Here is a 23,408-nt window from a genome sequence, read left to right as displayed (position 1 = left end):
TTATTTAAAAGGGTGAGTGGGTCTCAGGGACAGGTCTGTCCTGAGGTTCAGTCCTTGGGAGGGCTTCTTAAGCTCACCCTATACATATAGGCTGCTCTCTGATACGCATCGAGTGGATGCAGGTCAAGGGAGAACAGGTTATCCACCTCATCTCCCAAAATCTTGCAGGTCGACCCTCCATCAGCAGCTCCCACTTCCTGCCGGGTTCCACAGTGGAGGGAGACTGGGGGCAGATCCAGCTCTCACCTGTCCTCTGCTTCCTTCTCCAAGTCCACCAACTCATGGCCAGCTGCCAGGCGCCCGGTGTCCAAGGGACCCAAGTCATCCTCGTAGCTGTACAAGGCCAAGGCTGGTGTCGGCTGCTCTAGAAGGAAGGACTGAGTCAGTAGGGAAGGCACTGGAGGGGAGAGGATCTGAATGACCAACAGCCCAGGGGGCTTGGGAAAGATGTGTGGCCTAGAGCAACAGATAGGAGGTGAGGTCACAAGATGGGGAAGGGGACACAGAAATCAGAGATGAGGAGACTCAGAAAAGCACCAAGTTGGGATGGGGCTGGAGAAAGACTGATCAAGACGGAGGAGATGCAAAGGGTTCTTATTGCTAAGACTCTTTAGCAACCCCATGGACTATAGCCCAACATGAGATATTCCAGGCAAGAATACTGGAGTAGGTTACCAATTCCTCCTCCAGGGGATCTTCCCCACCCAGGGATCAAAACCGTGTCTCCTGCATTGCAGGCAAACTCTATCGCTGAGTCACTAAAGAAGCCCAGTGCAAACGGACCCAGGAAGGAGATGGCATGATGGAGAAGATGGAGTGATACATTCCGGGACGAGGTGGAGCCCCCGAGGCCGGCCGTGGGGTGGGTCCTCACCAAGCGCGCAGCGGCCAGGGGGCGCGGGCTCCAATCTCACGCGGCGGCGGCAGGCGGCCTCCTGCAGGTGGCAGGCGCTGGCGTAGACAACGCCGTCGGAGCCGCACACCGGGTCCCCGCTGATGCTGCAGGCGCGGGCGCAGCCACAGCGCGTGACTGTCACCCCCTCCTCCGGAAAGGCCACGGGACCTCGCTCTTCCGGGGACCAGCCTGGCGGGCGAGGCGAAGTTGTCAGGGTCCTGGGAACTCCAAGCTCCCCACTTGGCCCTCGCCTCTGCCTGGGCCTGGGATGGACAAGTCCCTAGGGGCCAGAACCACGCTCCGCAGAGTGGAGACAGTGCCCGGGAAGCCCTGAGCCCTGACCTGGTGGAATTTCAAGCGAGTATTTGCCTAGTATTTATGAAAACAAAATTTAAAAATAAAACTTTTGAACTAAATGCAACCTAAATTCATTTAAAGAAGTTTGGAAAATAAAGACAAGGGTTCCCAGTAACTCCACTCCGCCCTTCCCTGCCGCCAGTCTGCGCTCACGGCTTGGGTCCCCAGATCTGGCTTGTGGGGGAGGGGAGGCAAGGGCTCCGGCTTCTACGCCCGCCCCTCCCACCTGGCTAGACCCCGCCCCCATCACTGCCCACTCCCGGCCCCGCCCCTCCTCGCTGCCATCCCCACCAGGCTAGGTCCCGCCCCCTCCTCACGGCCCACACCCCCCTCTCCAGGCCCCACCTCTTCATTGCCCGCCGTACGTCGATGGGCTCCGCCCTCATCCAGCTAGGACCCCGCCCCCTTCCTCTGCTCACTCCCACCCCTCGAATCCCTGCTCCTTCCACCCCGCCTGCGCACTTCAACCCCCTCGGCTCAGGACGCGCGCCCTTGACCGAGCCAGGCCTTCCTCCTTTTACCACGCTGTACGCTCCCCCGCCTGACGACTCCCTCCAAATGGGCAGCCCTCCCACAGGCCCACGGGTCGTGTTGGGGTGGCGGGTGCTCGGAAGGGGCAGTGGCCTCGCGCACTCACCGGGGCCCTGGGCCAGAGCGCGCTCCACTTCGTTGCACGCAGGCCCCGCGCACAGCTCCCGGGCGAGCGGGCTGCGGGCGCTGACATTGTAGAAGCGCGTGGCCTCGAAGGCTGCGGGACCAAGGGAGAAGGGTGACCGGGTGATGGGTGACAGGGTGAGGGACCGAGCTGGGGTTGCGGGTGGCGGACGTGGGCCTACCAGGCTCATAGTAGTCGTACACCAAGATGGGCAGCGCCGACGTCCTGCCCACGACGTGCTCCCGGAGCGCCCGGAACTGCACGCACGTCAAACACCGGCTGGGGATCTGCAGGGGCAGCGGGCAGGCTCAGGCTTGGCTGGGCCCATTAGGGCTGGAGACTGAGCTTCGGCCTCTGTGCTCTATGGTGCCCCAAAGTGTGAACCCAGAACTGGTTGATTGCGGGGTGCCCCGGAGGCGTGAAACAGAAACCCGATCTTATTTCGATTTTGCGGGTTCTTCCACCCACGTGGGAAGTGTCTCAGCTGGTCTTTCATCTCCCACACTCACCATGCCAGATGCCCTTCCTCCCTTTGTGCTTGCGTGTGTGTGTGTGTGTGTGTGTGTACATTCACAATCTTGTGCAACCACTGTAGAACTTTTCCATCTAGAAAAAATGGTACAGATGAACCTGTTTGCAGGGCAGGAATAGAGATGCAGACGTAGAGAATGGACATGTAGCCACAGAGCGGGAAGAGGAGGGCTGGACGAATTGGGAGACCAGGATTGACAAAAATACGCTACCATCTCTACAGCAGATACTAGTGGGAAGCTCAGCTCAGTGCTCTGTAGTGACCTAGATGGGTGGGATGGGGGGCAAGGTGGGAGGGAGGTCCGTGAGGGAGGGGAGATATGTATACATACAGCTGATTTACTCCCTTGTACAGCAGAAACCAACACAACATTTATCCTCCAGAAAAAAAGAATGAAAGAAACGGCATCCCCATTTGCGCCCACTGCTTATCCCCTCAACCCTGGAAACCACCAGTCTGCTTTCTGTCTGTTCAACTCAGCCTGTTTTTGAGACTCAGAAAGTCAGTGCTTCATTTGACGCCTGGATACTATTCCACACCTCTCCTACTAATTTTTTCCACCAAAGCAAGCTGGCTGGGGCACAGAGCAGGCAGCCGTGCCAACTCCGCATGGACTGACTCTTCCAGTTTCTTCTTTCTTGGCATGAGAGCATTGCCAGAACCATTAACAGGCCATGGCAGCTATACCCTCACCAACGCGGCTGCTGTGGAGGACCCCACCCACCGCTCCCCCAGCCCGCAGTACCTCATCAAAGTAGAAGAGCACTCTGCGGCCAGCCAGCTCGTACCTCTTCAGTGCCACGTGCTTGTCAAGGAGCAGCTGGCAAGGAAGCCAGAGTCAGGATCTGCCCAGCCCCTCTGCCCCCAACACTCTCATCCTCTGATCTCCAAGGGCCCAAGGTGGGCTGGACCCATGAGGAGCCGAGGCCCCAGAGGCTGAGGAGTTTGCCCACAGGCATCCAGCAAGCCCCCATGGGCTGGGCCAGGGGGGTGGCAGCCAGCACCCCTGAGAGGGCATTCAAGGCTGGGTATCACTGTCCTGAGTGCCTGCCTCCACTTCCCTGCCGCAGTCTCCCCCGATCAAGTCTCAGCCCCAGGCCAAGCCCCCGAGGCGCCCACTGAGCCCTGCCACCTGCTCCTGCTTCACCTGCACCATCCACCCCCCACCCCCTCCAGGGTGCTCCACCCTCCCCACACTGCTGACCTCCTCGGCAATGCTGCTCCCCCTCTTGGTGACCATCTCCCCGACATGCAAAATGGGGCTGGTCTCTCTTTAAGCAGAGGGTGCTGGCAAGTCTCCCTGGCTCCCCATGTCATCCCCAAAGTGCAAGCATCCTTGGTCACATGGGTAACAGCACAGATGGCCCAGTGGGTGACACCTTCTGGGAGAGAGACCCAACCCCTCCCCACCTGCCCCTCCGCAGTGGCCAGTCTCAGAGCACCAAATTTGCTGGGAGAAAGTAAGGCAGAAACAAAAGCACAGCCCCACTTTATGAAGGGCTAGGAATCTGCAACCAGGGCAGGTCCACAGACCCTGCCCAGCCCCGCCCACCAGCGCCCCCTCACCTGCTCCAGGCTCTCGACGTCCGCCCGGAACCCTGACAGTAGGGGCACCTCCAGGACCGCCATGTTGGAGGACCCTGCGTGCAGCCACCTGTCGATGAAAGGAGACAAAGAAGGGCCCTTGAACTCAAGCCCCTCAGTGGAATTCCTGGTCCGCTCTGTCCCCACAGCCCTCCAGCCTGCCCCGGGTCTGGCTGCACAGACATCCTTGGCGGGGTCACTGGTCATTCCATTTCACAGTTGAAAGACTGAAGCCAAAAGGCCTTGCCAAGTGTTCTTGGCTTGACCCAGGTCAACCCTAAAGGAAATCAACCCTGAATATTCACTGGAAGGACTGATGCTGAAGCTGAAGGTCCAATACTTTGGCCACCTGATGCAAAGAGCCAACTCATTGGAAAAGTCCCTGATGCTGGGAAAGATTATGGGCAAGAGGAGAAGAGGGTGACAGAGGTTGAGGTGGTTGGATGGCATCACCGACTCAATGGACATGAGTTTGAGGAAACTCTGGGGGGTATCGACTGGGTGGTGCAGTGGTAAATATTCTGCCTGCCAGTGCAGGAGACGCAGGAGGTATGGGTTTGATCCCTGGGTCAGGAAAATCCCCTTGAGAAGGGAATGTCAACCGACTCCAATATTCTTGCCTGGAGAATCCCATGGACAGAGAGGCCTGGTGGGCTACAATCCATAGGGTCACAAAGAGTCAGACACGACTGAGCAACTGAACAACAACCACCGTGCCTCCGGGGTGGGAAACGGCTCTGTGGGGCCACTGAGCTGAGGCTGCTCGCCAGTGCCAGCCCCGTTTCCCCTTCTGTGACATTGGGGAGGCAGTGGGTAAATACTGCCTCTAGGGCCTGCTACATGCCAGACCCTCCCTGTGCTGGGTACTGGTGACAGGGAGGCTGATATTCAGTGAGGGCCCTGCAGACCATGGGCACATGGGGATGGGATGACCAGAGCCCCTGGGATGGGCAGAGGAGGCTTCTACGGAGGTGGGGCCTAAGAGATGCCATACCCGGCTGGTGCACGGTTAGTTTCTTCCCGTCTGAGAAAGGCACAGAAGCGTCCCCAACAGACGTGCCAGGGCCAGTCCAGCTGCTTCTTGTTCCTCCACCCAACTGGATGGTGGGTCACAGCCCTGCTGAGTGGTACCACCCCAAGTCTCACTGCGAACCAGAAATGGTTCGGGGACCTGCTACTCTGGGGCTTGGGCCCAGCTGGGCTTGTTCTTCAGAACCTCCCAAGTTGGGGGCGGCCTTGGACACATGAGGGTTAAGAGCTAAGGATAAGGAAGGTGCCTGGGCAGCTCTGATGGGTTTCAGCTCCACGGCTACCAACCACCTTAGGGTTCCCCCATCGTTGCCATGGCAACGAGCATCCTTTGTGGGCAGCTGCATGCACCCTTACTTCCTGGGGACCCTCTGTGAACTGGTTCTAGGGTCACACCTGGGGCAGGTGGGTCATGTAAGGGCCACAAACAGCCGTCCCTCGCAGCCCCATCTGCCACTGGAGTCTGCGGCACCCATTCAGAATCACTTCCATTGACTCCACTCATCTGTAGCGTAAGCCTTTGATTGCAAAGGGATCCATTTAAAAGACACTCATCTTGAATGAAGATATTAACAGCTACTAACACAACAACCAATAAGGAAACAGGCTGCCCCCACCCATGAATATCTCTCTTTCAGAAAGCCCTGGGTAGGGACTTCCCTGATGGTCCAATGGTTAAGACTCTGCGCTTCCACTGCAGGGGGCACAGGTTCAATCCCTGCTCAGGGAGCTAAGATTCCGCATAAAGTATGTGGGATGACCAAAATAAAATAGCCCTGGGTTATTTAAATAACTGACTACTTGGGTCACCCTGCCTTCCCCTTCCTGCACCCCAATTACCATTCTTATATTTTAAACTCACCAATAAGAGTGACTCCACAAAACCTTAGGCACACCCCTCCCCTCAGATTTCAATAAAGGCAGAACCGCCGGTCCATGACTTCTCTCTCTCTCTCTACCGGTGACCTCACCGTATGACTCCCAGGAGAGTCAAGAACCCTTCAGGACCTGTGAGTAAGAAATCTTGTCCTTCATAGCTTCCTGATGGGTGTTGCTGAGGTGTGTCTTGTAATCAGAATAAGGACCACGGGGGCTGGTCAGCCGCAACTTTGGCTCTAGTCGGGGAAACATCTATGGGGCCAGGTAAGACCCCCAGATGTTCCTAGCTGAGAGCATCACTCTACAAAACATCACCCAGGCGGGGGTGCCAGCCAGCGGGGCAGGAGGCCTTACCTGGTGCACACCTCCAGGGTCACCTGGTACTCTTGGTGATGCTGGTCAGCTGCTGGGTCATCATCATCAGCTGAGGAGGCAGGTGAGGGGGGTCGCTGCTGCTCAGCCTCAGGCTCCTGGAGGTTCACAAGCAGCTGGAAGGATGGCTTGGCCACCGGGTCGGGCACATTGTAGGTGACATCAATCTGGGGGATGGGGGAGGACAGAGGCTTACGGGCCGTAGTGGTGGAGAGGGGAAAGACAGGGGCAGGAGAAGGTGGGGGACAGCTAGAACGATGGGGTCAGTGATACTGGTGACAGTCCTGGGCATGGTCATCATTCCCTTTAATCCTGATGGTGTAGGTACAACCATCATCCCATTCTTCCATGTCTCAAGCCCAGGTGTGTCTGCATACCAGGCTCCCTCTCCTTTTAACTGTGTTGTCTGGGCTCCATTTTTCAGATGGAGAAGCTGAGGCTACAGGGGTCTCCTGCCTGACTTGCCCTCTGACCACTGACCAAAGCTCAGGAGACCAGTCTGCCCCACCCAGAACACAACTAAATCCTGAGCCTGCTGACTAAGGGGCCTCAGGGAGGGCCAGGCTGAGTCCGGGCTGGGCATCTGCATTCAGACCTGGCTGGGAGAATAACCTTGAGCCACCAGGCAAGTCCCACAGTGGAGGGTGGAGCAGGGGGCTCTGCTCAGGGTCAGAGACCACCAAAATGAGAATCAGATGCAGTTTCACCCAGGGGGACACACTGCCATCTACCTTGGGTTCTGATGGGCAGTGGTGATATGGTTTAGTTGCTACGTCGTGCCCGACTCTTTTGCTAGCCCGTGGACTGTAGCCTGCCAGGCTCCTCTGTCCATGGGATGCTCCAGGCAAGAATACTGGAGTGGGTTGCCATTTCCTTCTCCAGTGTGGGTGACATCTCAGGAGGCTGACAGGCTGTCTCAGGGTGGTTCTCACACACACAGCCACCCCACCCAGTCTGGCCGGGTACTGAGCCCGCCAGCATCCCCTGGGAGCACTCCCCTTTCCCCGAAGCCTCACCTGCATCAGACAGCAGCCTTCACCCTTGGCGCTCACAAACAGCCCCGTGGGGAGGCTGGGGATCTGGGGAGAGAAGGCGCTACAGTTCCCCTCCGCCCACCTGCAGACATACACGGACAGACAGACAGGCAGCGAGGAGGGGCCACTCTCGCCGCCCTGCCCCCCAACCCTGGTCCTGGGAACACGCACCGCGGCCATCTGCAGAAGCTTCTGGTTGCCCCTGTGCAGCTCGAAGGTCTCCTGGTAGTCCAAGTTGGTAGAGGCCAGGGAGACAGTGAGGTTGACGTCACCCGCATAGGACAAGATGGCATACTCTGCCAAGGCCTGCAGAGCCACACAGGTGTCCTGGGGACAGAGCCAGAGACCGAAGTCAGCCCCAGAAGGTGCCTCCACCCTGTGCCAGAGGCCTGGCCCAAACTGGGGGTCCCATGGACCCTCACTGAGGCCAGGGACTCATGTGGCTGGAACGGAGAGCAGATCTGGTGTAGACACCCAGAGAACTGGGGACCCCAGGCAGCTGGGGGGCATCTCCACTGAAGGAGGGGCTGGTCCCTATCCCAGAGCCTGTCGCATCCATCCCTGAGCCCCATCCTCCCATCCTCTCTTGGACTTCATGCTCCCAGAGGTGCAGGTAAGGAGCCGTCCTAAGACTAGAAGCACCAGGTAACTTCCTAGAGGGCTCTGAGTCCCGAGCCTAGGCCACCCAGACCTGAGCCCCTCCCTTTGGCTCTGTCTGGAGCACCTGAGTAGAAGAGAAGCCCCCGAGGGCGTTCCGCTGCTGGGACAGCCACTTCACCACGGGCAGGGCGGTGGCCACGTCTCCCAGGAGGGTGTAGGTCAGCAGGGCATAAGCTGTCATTTCCACCTCAGCCGAGACCACTGCAATGGAAGAGGCTGGCTGGGACCCAGGACCCAGGGCCCAAAGCAGGCACTGTGGGTGGGGTGGCCAGTACCTGTCTGATAGACCCCATCACTGAAGCTTAGGAACGCATCCTTGTCCACGTCCCGGGAACCTGTCAAGCTCCAGTGGGTCACCCCATCTGCAAGGCCAGAACAGATCAAGCCTGGACCCCAGTGGAAGAGGGCACCAGGGGAAGATGGCGGAGACAGGAAGGGCCTTGGGGCTGCATCTCAGATCTGCAACAACAGGGTCAAATCCAGCCCCTCCCGCATCCCTGGTTGCTGCTGCTGCCCAGTCACTTCAGTCATGTCCAACTCTTTGCGACTCCATGGACTGCGGCCTGCTAGCCTCCTCTGTTGATGGGATTCTCCAGGCAAGAACATTGGAGTGGGTTGCCATGCTCTCCCTCCAGGGGATGTTCCTGACCTAGGGATTGAACCCATATCTCCTGCGTCTCTGGCACTGCAGGCAGATACTTCACCACTGAGCCCACCGGGGAAGCCTTGGCAGACATTACCAATCCATGGCTGCTTTTCTGAACCCCCAACAGACATCACTAATCAATGGCTACTCTTTTGCATCCCTGGCAGACTTCCTTAATCAATGGTCTCCCTTCTGGCTGGGGCCCTGATGCAGGCCCGGGGTTATCCTCCCTTGGGGCCCAGGAAGTCACTCCCTATTTCCAAAGACAACAAGGATTCTAAGCTCATGTGAAATATAAAAAGCCCTCAAAACACAGAGAAATCAGCCCTCCTGACCTCAGATCTTGAGCATTTAGTCCTAAATTGATACCATCGTTCAATTGGGTGGTTTTAGAATGTTGCTTTTTAAATAATTGTTTTCTTCTTCTTCTTAAGCAGAGAAGGTGAATGGAAGCTTGATCCCAGTGCAGCTGCTGGGAAGGCCAGGGGGCAGGGGGAGGGGACTGATTTTGGAGACATTTCAAGAAGTCACAGCTTGGTGAATGGGGCTCCCCAAACACAACGGGGAATCATTTTGTAGTTGAGGAGATGGACACCACCAGATGGAAGAGGCTTTCTGAGGTTCACCCAGCAACGGGGGGCAGGGTGGGGTCCGGCTGCAGCCCTCCCATGCCTCCCAGCACTCTGCCTGGGGATGGTTTCTAGGAAGCCGGGGGGATCTTCTACCAGGGATCCCTGAGCACTCTTCTCCCCAGTGGGGACTGGGGTAGCATCCTCTGTTTCGTTAGGGAGGAAAATGATGCTCAGGCTCAAGCCACCTTATCAAATGAAGTCACTAGTAGATGCGATAATGAATGAGTAATAAATGGGTAAGGGCTTCCCTGGTGGTTCAGACGATAAAGAATCAGTCTGCAACGCAGGAGACCCAGGTTCGATCCCTGGGTCAAGAAGATCCCCTGGAGAAGAGAAAGGCAACCCACTCCAGCATGTTTGCCTGGAGAATCCCATGGACAGAGGAGCCTGGTGGGATACAGTCCATGAGGCAGCGAAGAGTCGGACACGACTGAGCGACTAACACACACCCACACGGACTTCCCTGGTGGCACAGTGGTAAAGCATCTGCCTCCCAACGCCAGAGATGCGGGTTCAACCTCTGTGTGGGGAAGACCCCTGCAGAAGGAAACGGTAAGCCACTCCAGTAGTCTTGCCTGGGAAATCCCCTGGACAGAGGAGCCTGGTGGGCTACAGCCCATGGGTTAGCAAAGGAGTCAGACACAACTTAGCAACTAAACGACAACAATAAATGTGTGAACAAAACAGAGTGAGCCAAGGACGCCTGCTTAGTTTCAAGCACGAGTCCACGAGCTGCTTCCTGGGGCCTGCTGGGCTGGCCCCACACTGTGTCTGCTGGGGTGGTGGGCAAGGGCACCTACCCTGGGTGATGGCCAGGCTGCGGAGTTTGCGCAGAGCGGCGGGGGCTGCAGGGCTGCGGAGCAGGGTCAGTGCGTAGGCAGTCAGGGCACTGCTGTAGGGGTCCGTAACCAGGGATGCGCTGGACTCCAGGAAGTGTCTGGCTTTGGTAATGGCACCCCTCTCCTCCTGCAGGGTGGGGTGGGAAGTGGAGCCCTGGGAGGCTGCTCAGCCTGCACCGTGCAGACCACCCTCCCGAAAGTCCCAGGGGCATGCCTGGGGAAACCACTGGATGGCTTGCAGCCCCTCACTTTGTATGCTTCTGGTGCATGATTGCCTACAGCCCCGGCTTTCAAAACCCCATTCCCTTTCGTTTATTAATATGTTGGTGCCAACTTTGTCCAGATGGAGTCTGAGCACCACCACTCAACTCAGAGACACTCGGGAGGAAGCGGGGAGAGCTCTGGCTGCCCTGCCCCATACCACACTATCACCAGGCTGGCTTCCAAGACCTCCCAGCTCAGGCCCACCTCATCCTCCAAGCCTCACCTCAATTGTCACCTCCTCCGAGAAGCCCACCAGCCCTGATCATGCTCCTGCCCCACAGTGTGAGCGGCTGGAGGACAGAAACCAAGCTCATTGTCCAGTGATGGCCTTAGTTCAGAGAAGCTGCCCAGCAATATAGGTTAAATGGAAAAATGAGTGAGTCAAAACATTCATGAATTTAAGGACTTCCCTGGTGGTCCAGTGGCTAAGACTCCGCGTTCCCAAGGCAGGGGGCCTGGGTTCAATCCCTGGTCAGGGAACTAGGTCCCACATGCTACAACTAAGAGATTGCATGCAGCAATAAAAGATCCCAAAGGCTGCAAAGAGGACTGAAGATCCTGTGTACCACACTAAGACCCAGTGCAGCCAAATAAATAAGTAAATATTGCTTGTTTTAAAGCGGACATTTCTTGTCTTGCGGATCTGGAGGCCAGAAGTCTGAGATCAATGTGTTGGCAAGGTCGGTTCCTTCTGAGGGACACGAGCAGAGGATCCGCTGCAGGCCTCTCTCCTGGGCATCTTCTCCCTGTATCTTCACAGCATCTTCCTTCTGTGAGGGTCTCTGTGCCCTAATGTCCTCCTTTTCCCAGGATGCCAGTCATATTGGATGCGTACCCACCCTAAAGTCCGCATTTTAACATGACTACCTCTACAAAGGCCTTGTCTGCAAGTACAATCACATTCTGGAGTCTTGGGGCTGGATCTGTAGCTCCCCTTCACGGATTTGTATCTTGAAGCCTTAACCCCCCGTGGCTACGGCAGAGGGTGGGGGGTCGGGGGGTGGGCAAGCCGGTGCTTTGGGAGATTATTATTAGGTTTATTAGATGAGACCAAGAGAGTGGAGCTTCCCTGGTTAGCTCAGCTGGTAAAGAATCCGCCTGCAATGCAGGACACCCCGGTTCAATTCCTGGGTCAGGAAGAATACCCACTCCAGTATTCTTGCCTGGAGATGTCCATGGACTAACACACACACGCAAGACAGTGGAGTCCCTGGAATCTGTTAGACTGCTTACAAGGGAGACCACAGTGGTCTCTCTCTCTCTCTTCTTCTCTCCCCTCAACCCGCCCCACCTCTCTTCATGGTCATACACCAAGAAAAGGCCACACGAAGACACAGAGAGAAGATGACTGACTACAAGTCAGGAAGAGACCCCTCATTAAAAACTGAACTGGAAAAAAAAAAAAGACTGAATCAACTAGAACACCGACCTTGGACTTTCCATCGGAAATGAATGTCTTCTAGGACACAGAAGCAACCTGAATGTCCACTTACAGAGGAATGGGTAAAGGAGATGGGGTACACATATACAGTGGAATACCACTCAGCCTTCAAAAGGAACATTTGCAGACACGTGGGTATACCCAGAGACTGTCACACAAAGCGGGGTTAAGTCAGAAAGATGAAAGCAAATACTGTGTGCTAATACATGTATGTGGAGTTTGGAAAAATGGTTTGCAAAGCAGAAACAGAGACACAGTGTAGAGAAGAAATGAATGGACACCAAGGGGAAAAGGGGGGGCTGAACTGGGAGGCTGGGATTGACATACACACACTATTATGTGTGAAACATAACAATGAGGACCTACTGTATAGCACAGGGAACTCTACTCAATGCTCTGGGGACCTAAATGGGAAGGAAATTCAGAAAAGAGGGGACACATGTACATGTGGGCTTCCCAGGTGGCGCTCGTGGTAAAGAACCGGCCTGCCAATGCAGGAGACGTGGGCTCGATCCCTGAGTCACGAAGATCCCCTGGAGGAGGGCACGGCAACCCACTCCAGTATTCTTGCCTGGAGAATCCCGTGGACAGAGGAGCCTGGGCCTCCGTCCATGGGGTCGCAAAGAGTCAGACGCGACTGAAGCGACTCAGCATGCGTGCATATGTATCTGTATAGATGACTCACTTGCTGTTCAGTAGAGACTAACACAGCACTGTTAGGTAACTACACTCTGCTGCTGCTGCTAAGTCGCTTCAGTCGCGTCTGACTCTGTGCGACCCCATAGACGGCAGCCCACCAGGCTCCCCTGTCCCTGGGATTCTCCAGGCAAGAACACTGGAGTGGGGACAGGGGGACAGGGGACAGCCTCCCAACCCCATTGGCCATTTCCTTCTCCAATGCATGCAAGTGAAGGGTGAAAGTGAAGTCGCTCAGTCCTGTCCGACTCTTAACGACCATAAAGGTCTGTTGTTTAAGCCCCTGGTCTGTGGTATTTTGTGACAGCAGCGTGAGCTGACTTAGGGGTTGGGGTTTCAGGCAACCCAATTCAACCTCTTAACACATGGCAAGTGAGGGGCCCTCGGGACATGGAGGGTCTTAGGTCACAGCAAACTCTAAACACAGCAGTTACAAATCTGCATTGTGAAGCGGAAAAATCTGAGAAGCGCCACAAATCATAATTCATCATCAGAGGTTTTAGAATTGGCACAGATGTGAGGAATGGTGGAGTCGCTAGCCTGGCGGCTGAGATCTGTCTATCCTGGGAGCTCCCGCTGCAGGGGACATGCCACTCCCACTTGGGACAGCCTCACAGAAGTGACAACAACCCTGAAATTCCTTGGGACATCTAAGTCCTGCTGGGTCCAGTACTAACTGTCCCCAAAGGTTCTAGACCTTTCTCCCCCGAAGCATTCACAAGTTAATTTTTTTTTTTTTAAATTTTTCGGCTGCACTGCATGGCATATGGGATCTTAGTTCCCAACCAAAGATCAAACCCAAGGCCCTGCACCGGGAGCACGGAGTCTTTACCTACAGGACCGCCAGGGAAGTCCCATCCAACATTTTGTATCAGGCTTCCCAAAGCCAGTCCACAGGCCACTGTCCAGGATAATGACTGAGCCTCCAATGATTCTCCAGATGGGGGCTGGGGGCTATGGACAGTCCTGGGAAGGCTCAAACTCAGGGGCACACGGATGCCCCTCATGACTACCGCCAGAATCTCTCATGCATCTGCTTAGGTCACAAGAAGTGGTGAGGTCACAAGAACTGTAACCATTGGAAAGCATGAAAATGTCCCATTAATGAACAGAAGGAGGACAGCAAGGAAGAAATAGAAGCTGAAGACAGCCAGCCTGGCTGGCAAGGGGAAACTGCTCGCTCGCTCCTCCAGCCCAGCATTTCCCGGGCCCCTGCACTTACCTCCGAGGCTGGGTCCACTTCCAAGAGCGCGGCCACCACGTAGGCTGTCAGTGGGACTGTGCCGTGGATCCCACCCTGTGAGAGGATTTGTGGGTCTCACCCCAACCAGAGGGGACAGCCTCCCAACCCCATTGGCTGCAGGCAAACCCGGGGAGCAAGCAGAACAAGGCCAGGGCTCCCGGAGGAGGCTGAGAGGCTGCTGACCTGAATATCCTTGTTCAAAATCCTGCCCACCGCCGGGAAGGAGCCGTCTGCCTGCTGCTGCTGGACAATCCAGTCCTTGGCGGCTTCCAGCTCCAGAGGGTCGATGAAGATGAAGCTGCGAGCCTGGGCGAAGGACTTTAGGACAAAGGCCGTGAGCCTGAAACAGGATGGAGTACAGGCTGAGACAGCCACAGGCTGGGCTGTCCCAAAACAAAGTCACCTCCCATGTGCCCCTTGAGGGACTGTGGTACACTCCCCACATCACCCAAGACTCTGCTTCCTTCTCTGTAAGACACCAGGGCCCAGTCTGCCCTGTTGTGAGCACTTGATGGAAGTGTGTGGGCACCCAGCAGGGCCTGATGACACAGCCTATCTTCCCTGTTAACTCCCTCCCACCTGGGAAGCACCTTTTCCTGAGACTGTCAAGTCCCCCACCAGCACCATGTGTGAAAGACCCTCCTTGTTGCTCCTCCATAACCATTCCCCAAGAGATCCCCAGTTTTGCTGAGAGATCCCAGGGAAAAACAAGCAACCGGGTATCCTGGACACTCGGGCTCCTCTGTAGCCCTAGTCAGCCACAGCCATGAGCATTCTAGTCCCCAGGTCTGCAAATGGCTTTGGAATGGGCACGTGAGGTGATGCCCAGAGCAGCTGCAGCCATTTTGCTACCACAAGGAGAGCAGCCGCTGCGCTGAGGAGGTCCACAGGAACCAAGGGGAAGAACCAGGGGCCCAAGTGCACTGTCAGGCTGCCAGGCTGGCCGGTCCTGGAGACTCCTCAGCTCTGCGGTGTGAATTGATGTTCAGAATTCCTTTTTCAGTCATTTTTATGCTGTTTGCAGCTGAAAACATCCCACAAACCCGTTCAGTCACTCAGTTACCCAGGTCCTGAACGCAGAGTGATCCTACTTCTTTTCTTTACAGGATGAGGTCTTGCTTGCTGTCCTCTCAGTATTCACTGAGAAGTCTTCTCAATGTTCAACCCTGGGGTGTCTTCTCAGAGGAAGCCTCCCAACACTTCCACTAGCACTTGGCACCTCTACTCTTGGATGAGCTGGCTGCTTCTAAACTCCCAGGCCCTCCCTCTGTGTTTACCCTTATCTCTGCAGCCTGTCCCTTGTTTGCCCCACCTCCCAGCCCAACTGTTGCTGCTGTTGCTGCTGCTAAGTCGCTTCAGTCGTGTCCGACTCTGTGCGACCCCATAGATGGCAGCCCACCAGGCTCCCCATCCTTGGGATTCTCCAGGCAAGAACACTGGAGTGGGGTGCCATTTCCTTCTCCAATGCATGAAAGTGAAAAGTGAAAGTGAGGTCGCTCAGTCGTGTCTGACTCTTAGCGACCCCATGGAGTGCAGCCCACCAGGCTCCTCCACCCATGGGATGTTCCAGGCAAGAGTCCTGGAGTGGGGTGCCATTGCCTTCTCCCCAACTGTTGCTAGTGCACCCTGAATGGGAGATGACGGGGCTGGGGGATGAATGAATGAAAAAAAATGAACTCAGAACCACCACCGGATGGAAACCAGGAAGCCAAGAGGGACAAACAGCAGCACTGTCAGCAAGGGACATGCCCCAACTCAAGATGGAAGAGTAGCCCATCCTCTTCAAAATCGAGTGGTTCCCCTATTTCACACCCATCAGGATGGCCGCTATTAAACAAAAACAAAACAACAGAAGACAGCAAGCACTGGTGAGGATGCAGGGAAACTGGAACCCTTGCGCACTGCTGGTGGGAATGGAAAATGGTGCAGCCACTGTAGGAAACAGTATGGTGATTCCTAAAATATAAAGGAACATAGAGTTATCATGCTGTTGTTGTCAAGTCACCATGTGATGTTAGCTTCTTTTGCGACCCTATGGACTGCAGCCCACCAGACTCCTCCTCTAGGCAAGGATACTGGAGTGGGTTGCCATTTCCTTCCTGACCCAAGGATCAAACTGGTGTCTCCTGCACTGGTAAGTAATTTCTTTACCACTGAACCACCAGAGAAGCCCCAGAATTATATGATCCGGCAATTCCACTTCTGGGTATACATCCCAAAGAAATGAAAGCAGGGTCCCCAAGAGACATCTGCACACCCGTGCTCCTAGCAGTATTATTCCCAACAGCCAAACTAGAAAAACAACCCAGTGCCCACTGACAGATAAATGAACAAGGAAATGTGGTACTGAGGTAGGATGCAGATGGGCCCCTGCGCTGAGCAGCTGCAGTCGGTCAAATTGAGTACATTGGAGCTTGTTTTCCCCTGACATTTCAAGGAAAAAAGTCAATGGTAGGAGCTGAGCCCTGCTGGAGTAAAAAGATAAGACGATCACATTTCTCATTCTTGAGGTCAGGAAGTCCTCCCTAGCCGCACACGCATGAAACAGCTCCTAGGGGGTCATAAAGGTAGGAGGCACTAACCTATAACCTCTGCTCCGTCAGGCTTCCAGAGACCCCCTCACTGGAATCCACTGTGGTTAAAAGACTCATGTGCACATCGGGAAGGGCCCTGGGTCAGGACAGATGTGGGAAGTGAAGCATGACTGGCCAGAGGGAAAAAAAACCCAGAAAACTACCCCCATGTAGGTGACTTAAATCACTTCTCTGGCACACTTCCCATCAAGGAGGATGCCCGCATCCTTCTCTGGGTGTGTATTTCTGCTTTGGTTCTGCTCTAAATAAACTGCTTCTTTGTTCTCTTTGCACATACTGTGGCTCCAATAAACTATGCCTGCTTCACAAACTCTCTTTGTGGAATTCTTTCTCCAAAGAAGATGAGGACTGAGGTCCTCTCACCTGCCAACATCAGTATATCCATACAATAGAACATTATTCAGCCTTGAAAAGGAAAGAAATTCTGAAAAATGCTAAAATATGGATGAACATTGAGGACACGATGCTGAGTGGGATAAGCCAATCACAAAAGGCAGGTACTGTATGATTTCATTTACATGAGGCACTTAGAGTGGCCGGAATCAGAGGCAGAAAGTAGGATGGGGCTTCCAGGGTCTGGGGGGAGGCAAGAATGGAGGGTTAGCATTTAATAGGTATCAGTTCCAGAGAAGGCAATGGCACTCCACTCCAGTACTCTTGCCTGGAACATCCCATGGACAGAGAAGCCTGTTAGGCTGCAGTCCATGGAGTCGCTAAGAGTCGGACATGACTGAGCGACTTCACTTTCACTTTTCACTTTCATGCATTGGAGAAGGAAATGGCAACCCACTCCAGTGTTCTTGCCTGGAGAATCCCAGGGACGGGGGAGCCTGGTGGGCTGCCGTCTATGGGTTCACACATAGTCAGACACGACTGAAGTGACTTAGCAGCAGCAGCAGGTATCAGTTCAGTTACTCAGTTGAGTCTGACTCTTTGCGACCCCATAGACTGCAGCATGCCACCCTTGCCTGTCCATCACCAACTCCCGGAGCTTGCTCAAAACTCATGTCCATCAAGTCGGTGATGCCATTCAACCATCTCGTCCTCTGTCGTCCCCTTCTCCTCCTGCCTTCAATCTTTCCCAGCATCAGGGTCTTTTCCAATGAGTCAGTTCTTCGCATCAGGTGGCCAAAGTATTGGAGCTTCAGCTTCAGCATTAGTCCTTCCAGTGAATATTCAGGACTGATTTCCTTTAAGATGGACTGGCTGGATCTCCTTGCAGTCCCAGGGACTCTCAAGAGTCTTCTCCAACACCACAGTTTAAAAGCATCAATTCTTTGGTGCTCAGCTTTCTTTATGGTCCAACCCTCACATCCATACATGACTACTGGAAAACCATATCCTTGACTAGATGGACCTTTATCGGCAAAGTAATGTCTCTGTTTTTTAATGTCCTGTGTTGGTCATAGCTTTTCTCTCAAGGAGCAAGTGTCTTTTAATTTCACGGCTGCAGTCACCATCTGCAGTGATTTTGGAGCCCAAGAAAATAAAGTCTGCCACTGTTTCCATTGTATCCCCATCTATTTGCTATGAAGTGATGGGACTGGATGCCATGATCATAGTTTTCTGAATGTTGCGTTTTAATAGGTATAGAGTTTCAGATTTACAAGGTGAAATGAGCTATGAGGATGGATGGTGGTGACGGCTGCACAACAATATGAATGTATTTAATACCACTGAACTGCACACTTAAAATGGTTAAAATGGTAACTTTTATGTTATGTATATTTTAACACCATAGAAAACAGAAAAAGAAAATCAAGTGACTTCAAGCTCTGTTTCTGCAAATTGTCAAAATCTGAAATATTAACCTTAAAATGTACTCCAAACCTACGAATCAGCTTGTCTTGGTCACTTTCTTTCCCAGATACCCCAAATCCACCCTCTTCCTTATACTCCCACGGCCCCTGTGTCAGCCTGGCACCTCATTGCTCCACCGCCCCCACCAGCCCGACCCTGTCCCATCACATGCTCTGTACACAGCAGCCAGAGGGAAATTTCAAACACTGCAGGACCCAGATGGAACTTAGTTGCCTCTGCACTGGAAATTGTGAAATTCCCACATTCTGCTACACTGTTCTCCTTACTTTTTCATCTTAAATCACCAACAGGGATAAACAAACTGTGGTACATGCACACAGTTGAATATTATTCAGTAATAAAAAGAAACGCGCTATCAAGCCAGGATAAGACATGGAGGAAATTTAAGTGCATATTCCTAAGTGAAAGAAGCTATCTGAAAAAGGCTGCATGCTCTATGATTCCAACTCTGTGACATTCTGGAAAAGGCAAAACTACGGAACTAGTGAAAGGACCAGTGGTGGCCAGGGGCTGGGGTAGGGAGGGATGACTATGCAGAGCCCACGGGATTTTTAGGGCAGAAAATTACTCTGCATGATACCTTAATGGTGGGTAGGTGACAGTGTACATTTGTCCAAACCCGTAAACTATGCGACACAAACGATGAACCCTAATGTAAACAATAGGCCTCAGTTAACAATAAGGTAGCAATGCTGGTCCATCAGTTATAACAAATGTACGCCATTAATGCAAGATGTTAATCCTGGGGGAGACTGCATCTAAGGAAGATGGAAAGTTTGGGAACTCGTTCTCTCTACTAAAATTTTTCTATGAATCTAGAACTGTTCTAACAAATCAAGTTTGTTCATTCAATATGCACATAGCCCAGCATGACTCCGGTTACAGCCATGCTTTGCACCAAGCCCTCTTGCTCCCTCTAGAATAACACCCAAACTCCTCTCTTGCTCATTCTGGCCCTGGTACCCTCTCCTCCCTTGTGGCAGGGATCTCATCCTTGCCTGTGCTGCCAGCCACACTGGCCCCCTTCTCAGGCTCAAACTTGTCAGGGCTGCCTCAGGGCCTTTGCACAGGCTGTTCACACCGCCTGGAATCCTCTCCCCTTGGATTTTCATACAGCTGTCCCCCATCTCCTTTGGAAAACCTTTCCTGACCACCCAGTATAACTGTGTACCTCATCATACCCTATCCCCTCAATAAGTTTTATTTGCTTTATAGATATGAGAAATTATATACTTGACATAGTAGCTTTAAAATATATCCACAAATGCCTTGCTGCTTCTCCTTTCAAGCAGTGGAACAGTATAGGCTGCACCTAGTGACTGGACTTGTAGGGGTGACAGTATGACTCAGGAAACCAGATGATAAAAGCATGGGGCACCCTCCTTACTTTCTCTGTTTGATTTTTATTCCAGGGGAAGTCAGCTGCCATGCTGTAAGGACATGCAAGCCACCCTATGGAAGGGTCTTCAGTGAGAAACCCAGGCCCCCTGTCAACAGCCATGGGGGAGGACTGACTGGGAAACAAATGCTCCAGCCCTAGTCAAGCCTTTCGATGACGGCAGCCCCAGCCAACACCACGACTGCAACCTTGGGAGGGTCACGGGCCAGCAATGCCAGCTAATCCACACGGGAATTCCTGACCCACGAAACTGAGACAATAAATATTTGTTGTTTTAAATGGCTATGTTTTGGAGGTAACTTGTTACACAGCAGTAGCTAACTATTACATCTCATGAAGGGTCTCTCTCTCTCTCTCTCTCTCTCTCTCTCTCTCGGAGGCAGCAACCGTGCCTTTCTTGCTCCCTTGGAACTAGAACAATAGCCTGGCAAATATTAAACCCTTGGATGAACAAATGAATAAATGAATGAATGTACATTAGAGGCACAGGAACCTCTATAACAGACCCTGAGTTTAAAGGGAGTTGGACTGGATCCTGGACTTCCCACTCAAGTATTTAGGTGGTGCTGATTTAGTTGCTAAGTCGTGTCCAACTCATGCGACCCCATGGACTGTAGCCTGCCAGGCTCCTCTATCCATGAGATTCTCCAGGCAAGAATACTGGAGTGGGTTGCTATTTCCTTCTCCAGAGGATCGTCCCAACCCAGGAATCAAACCCAGGTCTCCTGAATTGCAGGCAGATTCTTTACTGACTGAGCTTTGAGGGAAGCCCTAAGTATTTAGGGAGTGGTGCTAACAAGGCATCCATCCCAGTGGGTACCTGGCACTGTGATGAGCGTCCTTACACCCTTATCCCATTGCCTCCTAGATCCTGGTCTTGAGAGGGATGTGTGGTGAGGAAACAGAAAAGTTGAGCATCTGGTCCAAGGTCACACAGTTCACACAAGACTGAGCCTGGGTTTGCTCGGCTCCAGGGTGGATGTCCCGTGTATTGCTGTTGCCCATGTCCTGTGCATCCGGAAACTTTGATCTATGAGGAGGTTTTACAAGGCCAAGGAGGACAGGCAAACTGCTGGGTGTCACGTTTCCGTGACCACAGCACAATTCATCTTCTCTTGCTCCGTGTATGTGAGAACTGTGGGAAGGCGTACACAGATCACAGCTCACTATTTCCGGCTGGTGGAGGCCTCCTGGAACTGTCAGGACTTGGCCAGCTTTCAGAGAGTGACTCAATGACTTTAGCCATCCCTGAGAGTGGGTGGGGGCCTCTGCTTGCTAGAGCATGACTGTGGCCTTGCCTCAAGGACTGTCAGCAAGGCAGGGTCCTGGGACAGAAATGGGACAGACTTCTGGGGACTGGGGAGCTGAGCAGTCCAGAGGCTGGGCCCCTCTGGAGCCAACTGAGTGACTCTGCACTGCAGTGTGGGCTCTGCCAGCTGTGCCCCTGTGCCCCTGGCCCTGAGCACTGCTGCAAGGACCAGGCACTTTCCATGACCACAGGTGCTGCAGGTGCCATCTAGGTGTGGCACTGAGAAGGGGGCCCCACTAGAAACAGGAAGTTGGGGGCACCCTACTTTCTCAGTAAGCCCCAAAGTGGATGAGGCAAATCCCTGATGATGCCAAGAACTCCTAGGGAATAAGACACAGGTGTACGCAGGTCCTCCCTGCCCTAGCTGACCCTGAAAGCCAGAGGAAGCCACTGACAAGGGAAACCTGACCCCAGAATGCTCCTCCTGAACTCTCCAACACAGCCTCAAGGCAGTGGTCTGGCCTCTCCCAGTCCATCCCCTCCTGCTCAGGGTAATCCCATCCCTGGGTCCAGTGGCCTCTGTGGAGGCTCAGAGAACCCAGGACTCATCCACAAGGGTCAGAGAGCAGGGGTTCAGTTCCTGGGCACTGTGGCAGCAACAGCAGAAGCAGTAACAGTAGCAGCCACTGCGTCCAGCTCCACCACACGCAGGCCAGGCAGAACCGTAGCCCCCCCATCCCAACAAACCTCTAACCCCCAGGCACTAGGACCATGGCTGTCCCCACTTTCCACACAGGCTCCTCATCACCCGGAAGTGAAAGTGAAGTGAAAGTCGCTCAGCCGTGTCCGACTCTTTGCGACCCCGTGGACTGTAGAGTCCGTGGAATTCTCCAGGCCAAAATACTGGAGCAGGTAGCCGCTCCCTTCTGCAGGGGAACTTCCCAACCCAGGGATCAAACCCAGGCAGAGTCTTTACCAGCTGAGCCACAAGGGAAGCCCACCACCCCAGGGACTGAGAAATAGAATATTTCCTGCCACATCGGTAAACAAGGATGCCACAGTTATCAGCCACTGCAGCCCTCCCAGTGTGAGCTGGTGAGCCCTGAGGGAACTCAGGAAGGAGAAGAACAGCGGCCGTCTAGCAGCCATCAGACTGTAGCCACTCCCCATGGTGAGCCCCGGGGAAAGAAAGCTCGGGAGGTGCAAACACAGGATGCTGGCACTGGCCCCAGATAGCTGCGGTGCATGTGAAAGAAACTGTCTCAGTGAGCCCAGATTCTTGTATCTTCCCACACACAGAAAAGGACTAAATTCCTCAACTTGGGTTATTTGGTTTTCTTTAATTAATAATAATCTTTTGATGTTCAGACACCTGCCCTTTGTTATAAAACTTCTATATAACCTGGCTCCTCCCCTTGCCTCCACGGAGCAGTTCTCTCAGGGTTACTTGAGATGTCTCCCGGGCCTGAAGCCCTAAAAGTTCCTGCCAAATAAAACATAACTCTCAACCTTTAGATTGCATGTACTTTGTCAGTCGACAGGATCAAGCCCCTGGGGTCCTGGCTATGCTGTGCTGGACGTGAGGCTGTGGCTTCACGTGAGGGAACCTCGGTAGCCGTGCCTGGGGAATGAGGACTCACCACATACTCCCCGACTCGTCCCGCTCTCCAAAAGCACTATAGGAGCCGTCCTGGTGCCTGTAGGTCAACTGCCTCTGGTAGCCTGTGGGGCAAGAGGGGACAGCACCCTGGTGAATGGCTGGCCGACCAACAATCTACCCTGGGACCCCCAAAACAATACCACACCCACATGGAGGGGGTCCCTGAAACTGCCCCATGCCCACATCTGAGGTCCTTGAAACTGTCTCACAACACAGCTAGGGTTCTTGAAACTGCCCCACACCTATAGCTGGGGTCCTTGAAACTATCCCGCATGCACAGCTGGAGGGATTGAAACCTCTAGTTTATTTCTCTTTTGTTTCCTGATATCACCCCTTTATGACTCCTGGCAACGCACTGGCCTTCAGTCATGCCTGGTGGGGTGGGACGGTGAAATGCATTATCTCCAGGCAGGGCCCTTTGCCACACACCCTCACGCACCCCGGGACCTGAAGAGGTTGTTGCTGTATCCACTGGAGCCAGAGCTTGGTTTGCTCAGATCAGCGGGGGATTGAGGAGGACAAGAAGGAGGGAAGTCAGGGGGGCTGGGGCCTCCAAAGCAGGGCCAGGCAGTTGGGCTTATTGTGAGGGCAGCAGGGGGCATGAAAGGAGGGGGTGAGGGGGCAGAAGTAGTGGGTGGATTGTCGGGAGAGGAAGCAGACACTGGGGAGGTAGGACAGTCTAGGCGATCAAGACATGGGCTTGGACCGGAGGGGGTGGCGACGGGCAGGGAGGGGCTCTGCAATGTAGTCAGAGCTGCCTTAACTGAACAAGATGTGAAGAAAAAAATAATGCAGAGGGCGCTAAACGCAGCAGCCTGACCAGCAGGACGCACGGATCTACGTCCATGGAGCCCGGGGAAGAGGGAGCAGGAGCTCAGACCGGGGTGGACAGTACCCCCCTCCCCGCCGCCATCACGTCCACCTGGA

General features: G+C 54.1%; 1 protein-coding gene and 1 non-coding gene across 3 annotated transcripts in view; one reads left to right on the top strand and one right to left on the bottom strand.

The window, feature by feature from the left end:
* The window catches only part of CPAMD8 (C3 and PZP like alpha-2-macroglobulin domain containing 8), a 99,795-nt gene that overhangs the window by 4,533 nt on the left and 71,854 nt on the right, over nt 1–23,408 (bottom strand). Inside the window, exons 27-41 of one of the 2 annotated variants that reach the window (XR_006059820.2) lie at nt 22,462–22,543; nt 13,942–14,098; nt 13,738–13,812; nt 10,076–10,241; nt 8,273–8,359; nt 8,062–8,198; nt 7,509–7,664; nt 7,320–7,382; nt 6,286–6,470; nt 4,006–4,093; nt 3,185–3,259; nt 2,089–2,194; nt 1,890–2,000; nt 875–1,084; nt 247–359 (exon numbers count right to left, since the gene is read on the bottom strand). Coding sequence is in view for 1 of the 2 variants with exons in the window: in XM_042249714.2 (XP_042105648.2) it covers nt 247–364; nt 875–1,084; nt 1,890–2,000; nt 2,089–2,194; nt 3,185–3,259; nt 4,006–4,093; nt 6,286–6,470; nt 7,320–7,382; nt 7,509–7,664; nt 8,062–8,198; nt 8,273–8,359; nt 10,076–10,241; nt 13,738–13,812; nt 13,942–14,098; nt 22,462–22,543 (1,816 nt within the window). In the remaining variant the exon portion in view is untranslated. Of the gene's footprint in view, nt 1–246; nt 365–874; nt 1,085–1,889; nt 2,001–2,088; nt 2,195–3,184; nt 3,260–4,005; nt 4,094–6,285; nt 6,471–7,319; nt 7,383–7,508; nt 7,665–8,061; nt 8,199–8,272; nt 8,360–10,075; nt 10,242–13,737; nt 13,813–13,941; nt 14,099–22,461; nt 22,544–23,408 lie in introns of both variants that reach the window. The other variant, XM_042249714.2, reaches the window with a different exon arrangement.
* TRNAG-UCC (transfer RNA glycine (anticodon UCC)) lies at nt 5,710–5,782 on the top strand. Its single transcript has one exon. It is a non-coding gene; the product is annotated as a tRNA-Gly (tRNA).

Source organism: Ovis aries, chromosome 5 (genome assembly GCF_016772045.2).
Source record: "Ovis aries strain OAR_USU_Benz2616 breed Rambouillet chromosome 5, ARS-UI_Ramb_v3.0, whole genome shotgun sequence".
NCBI lineage: Eukaryota > Metazoa > Chordata > Mammalia > Artiodactyla > Bovidae > Ovis > Ovis aries.
Note: the sequence above shows the minus strand (reverse complement) of the source record. Positions and strands in the feature narration are given on the sequence as shown.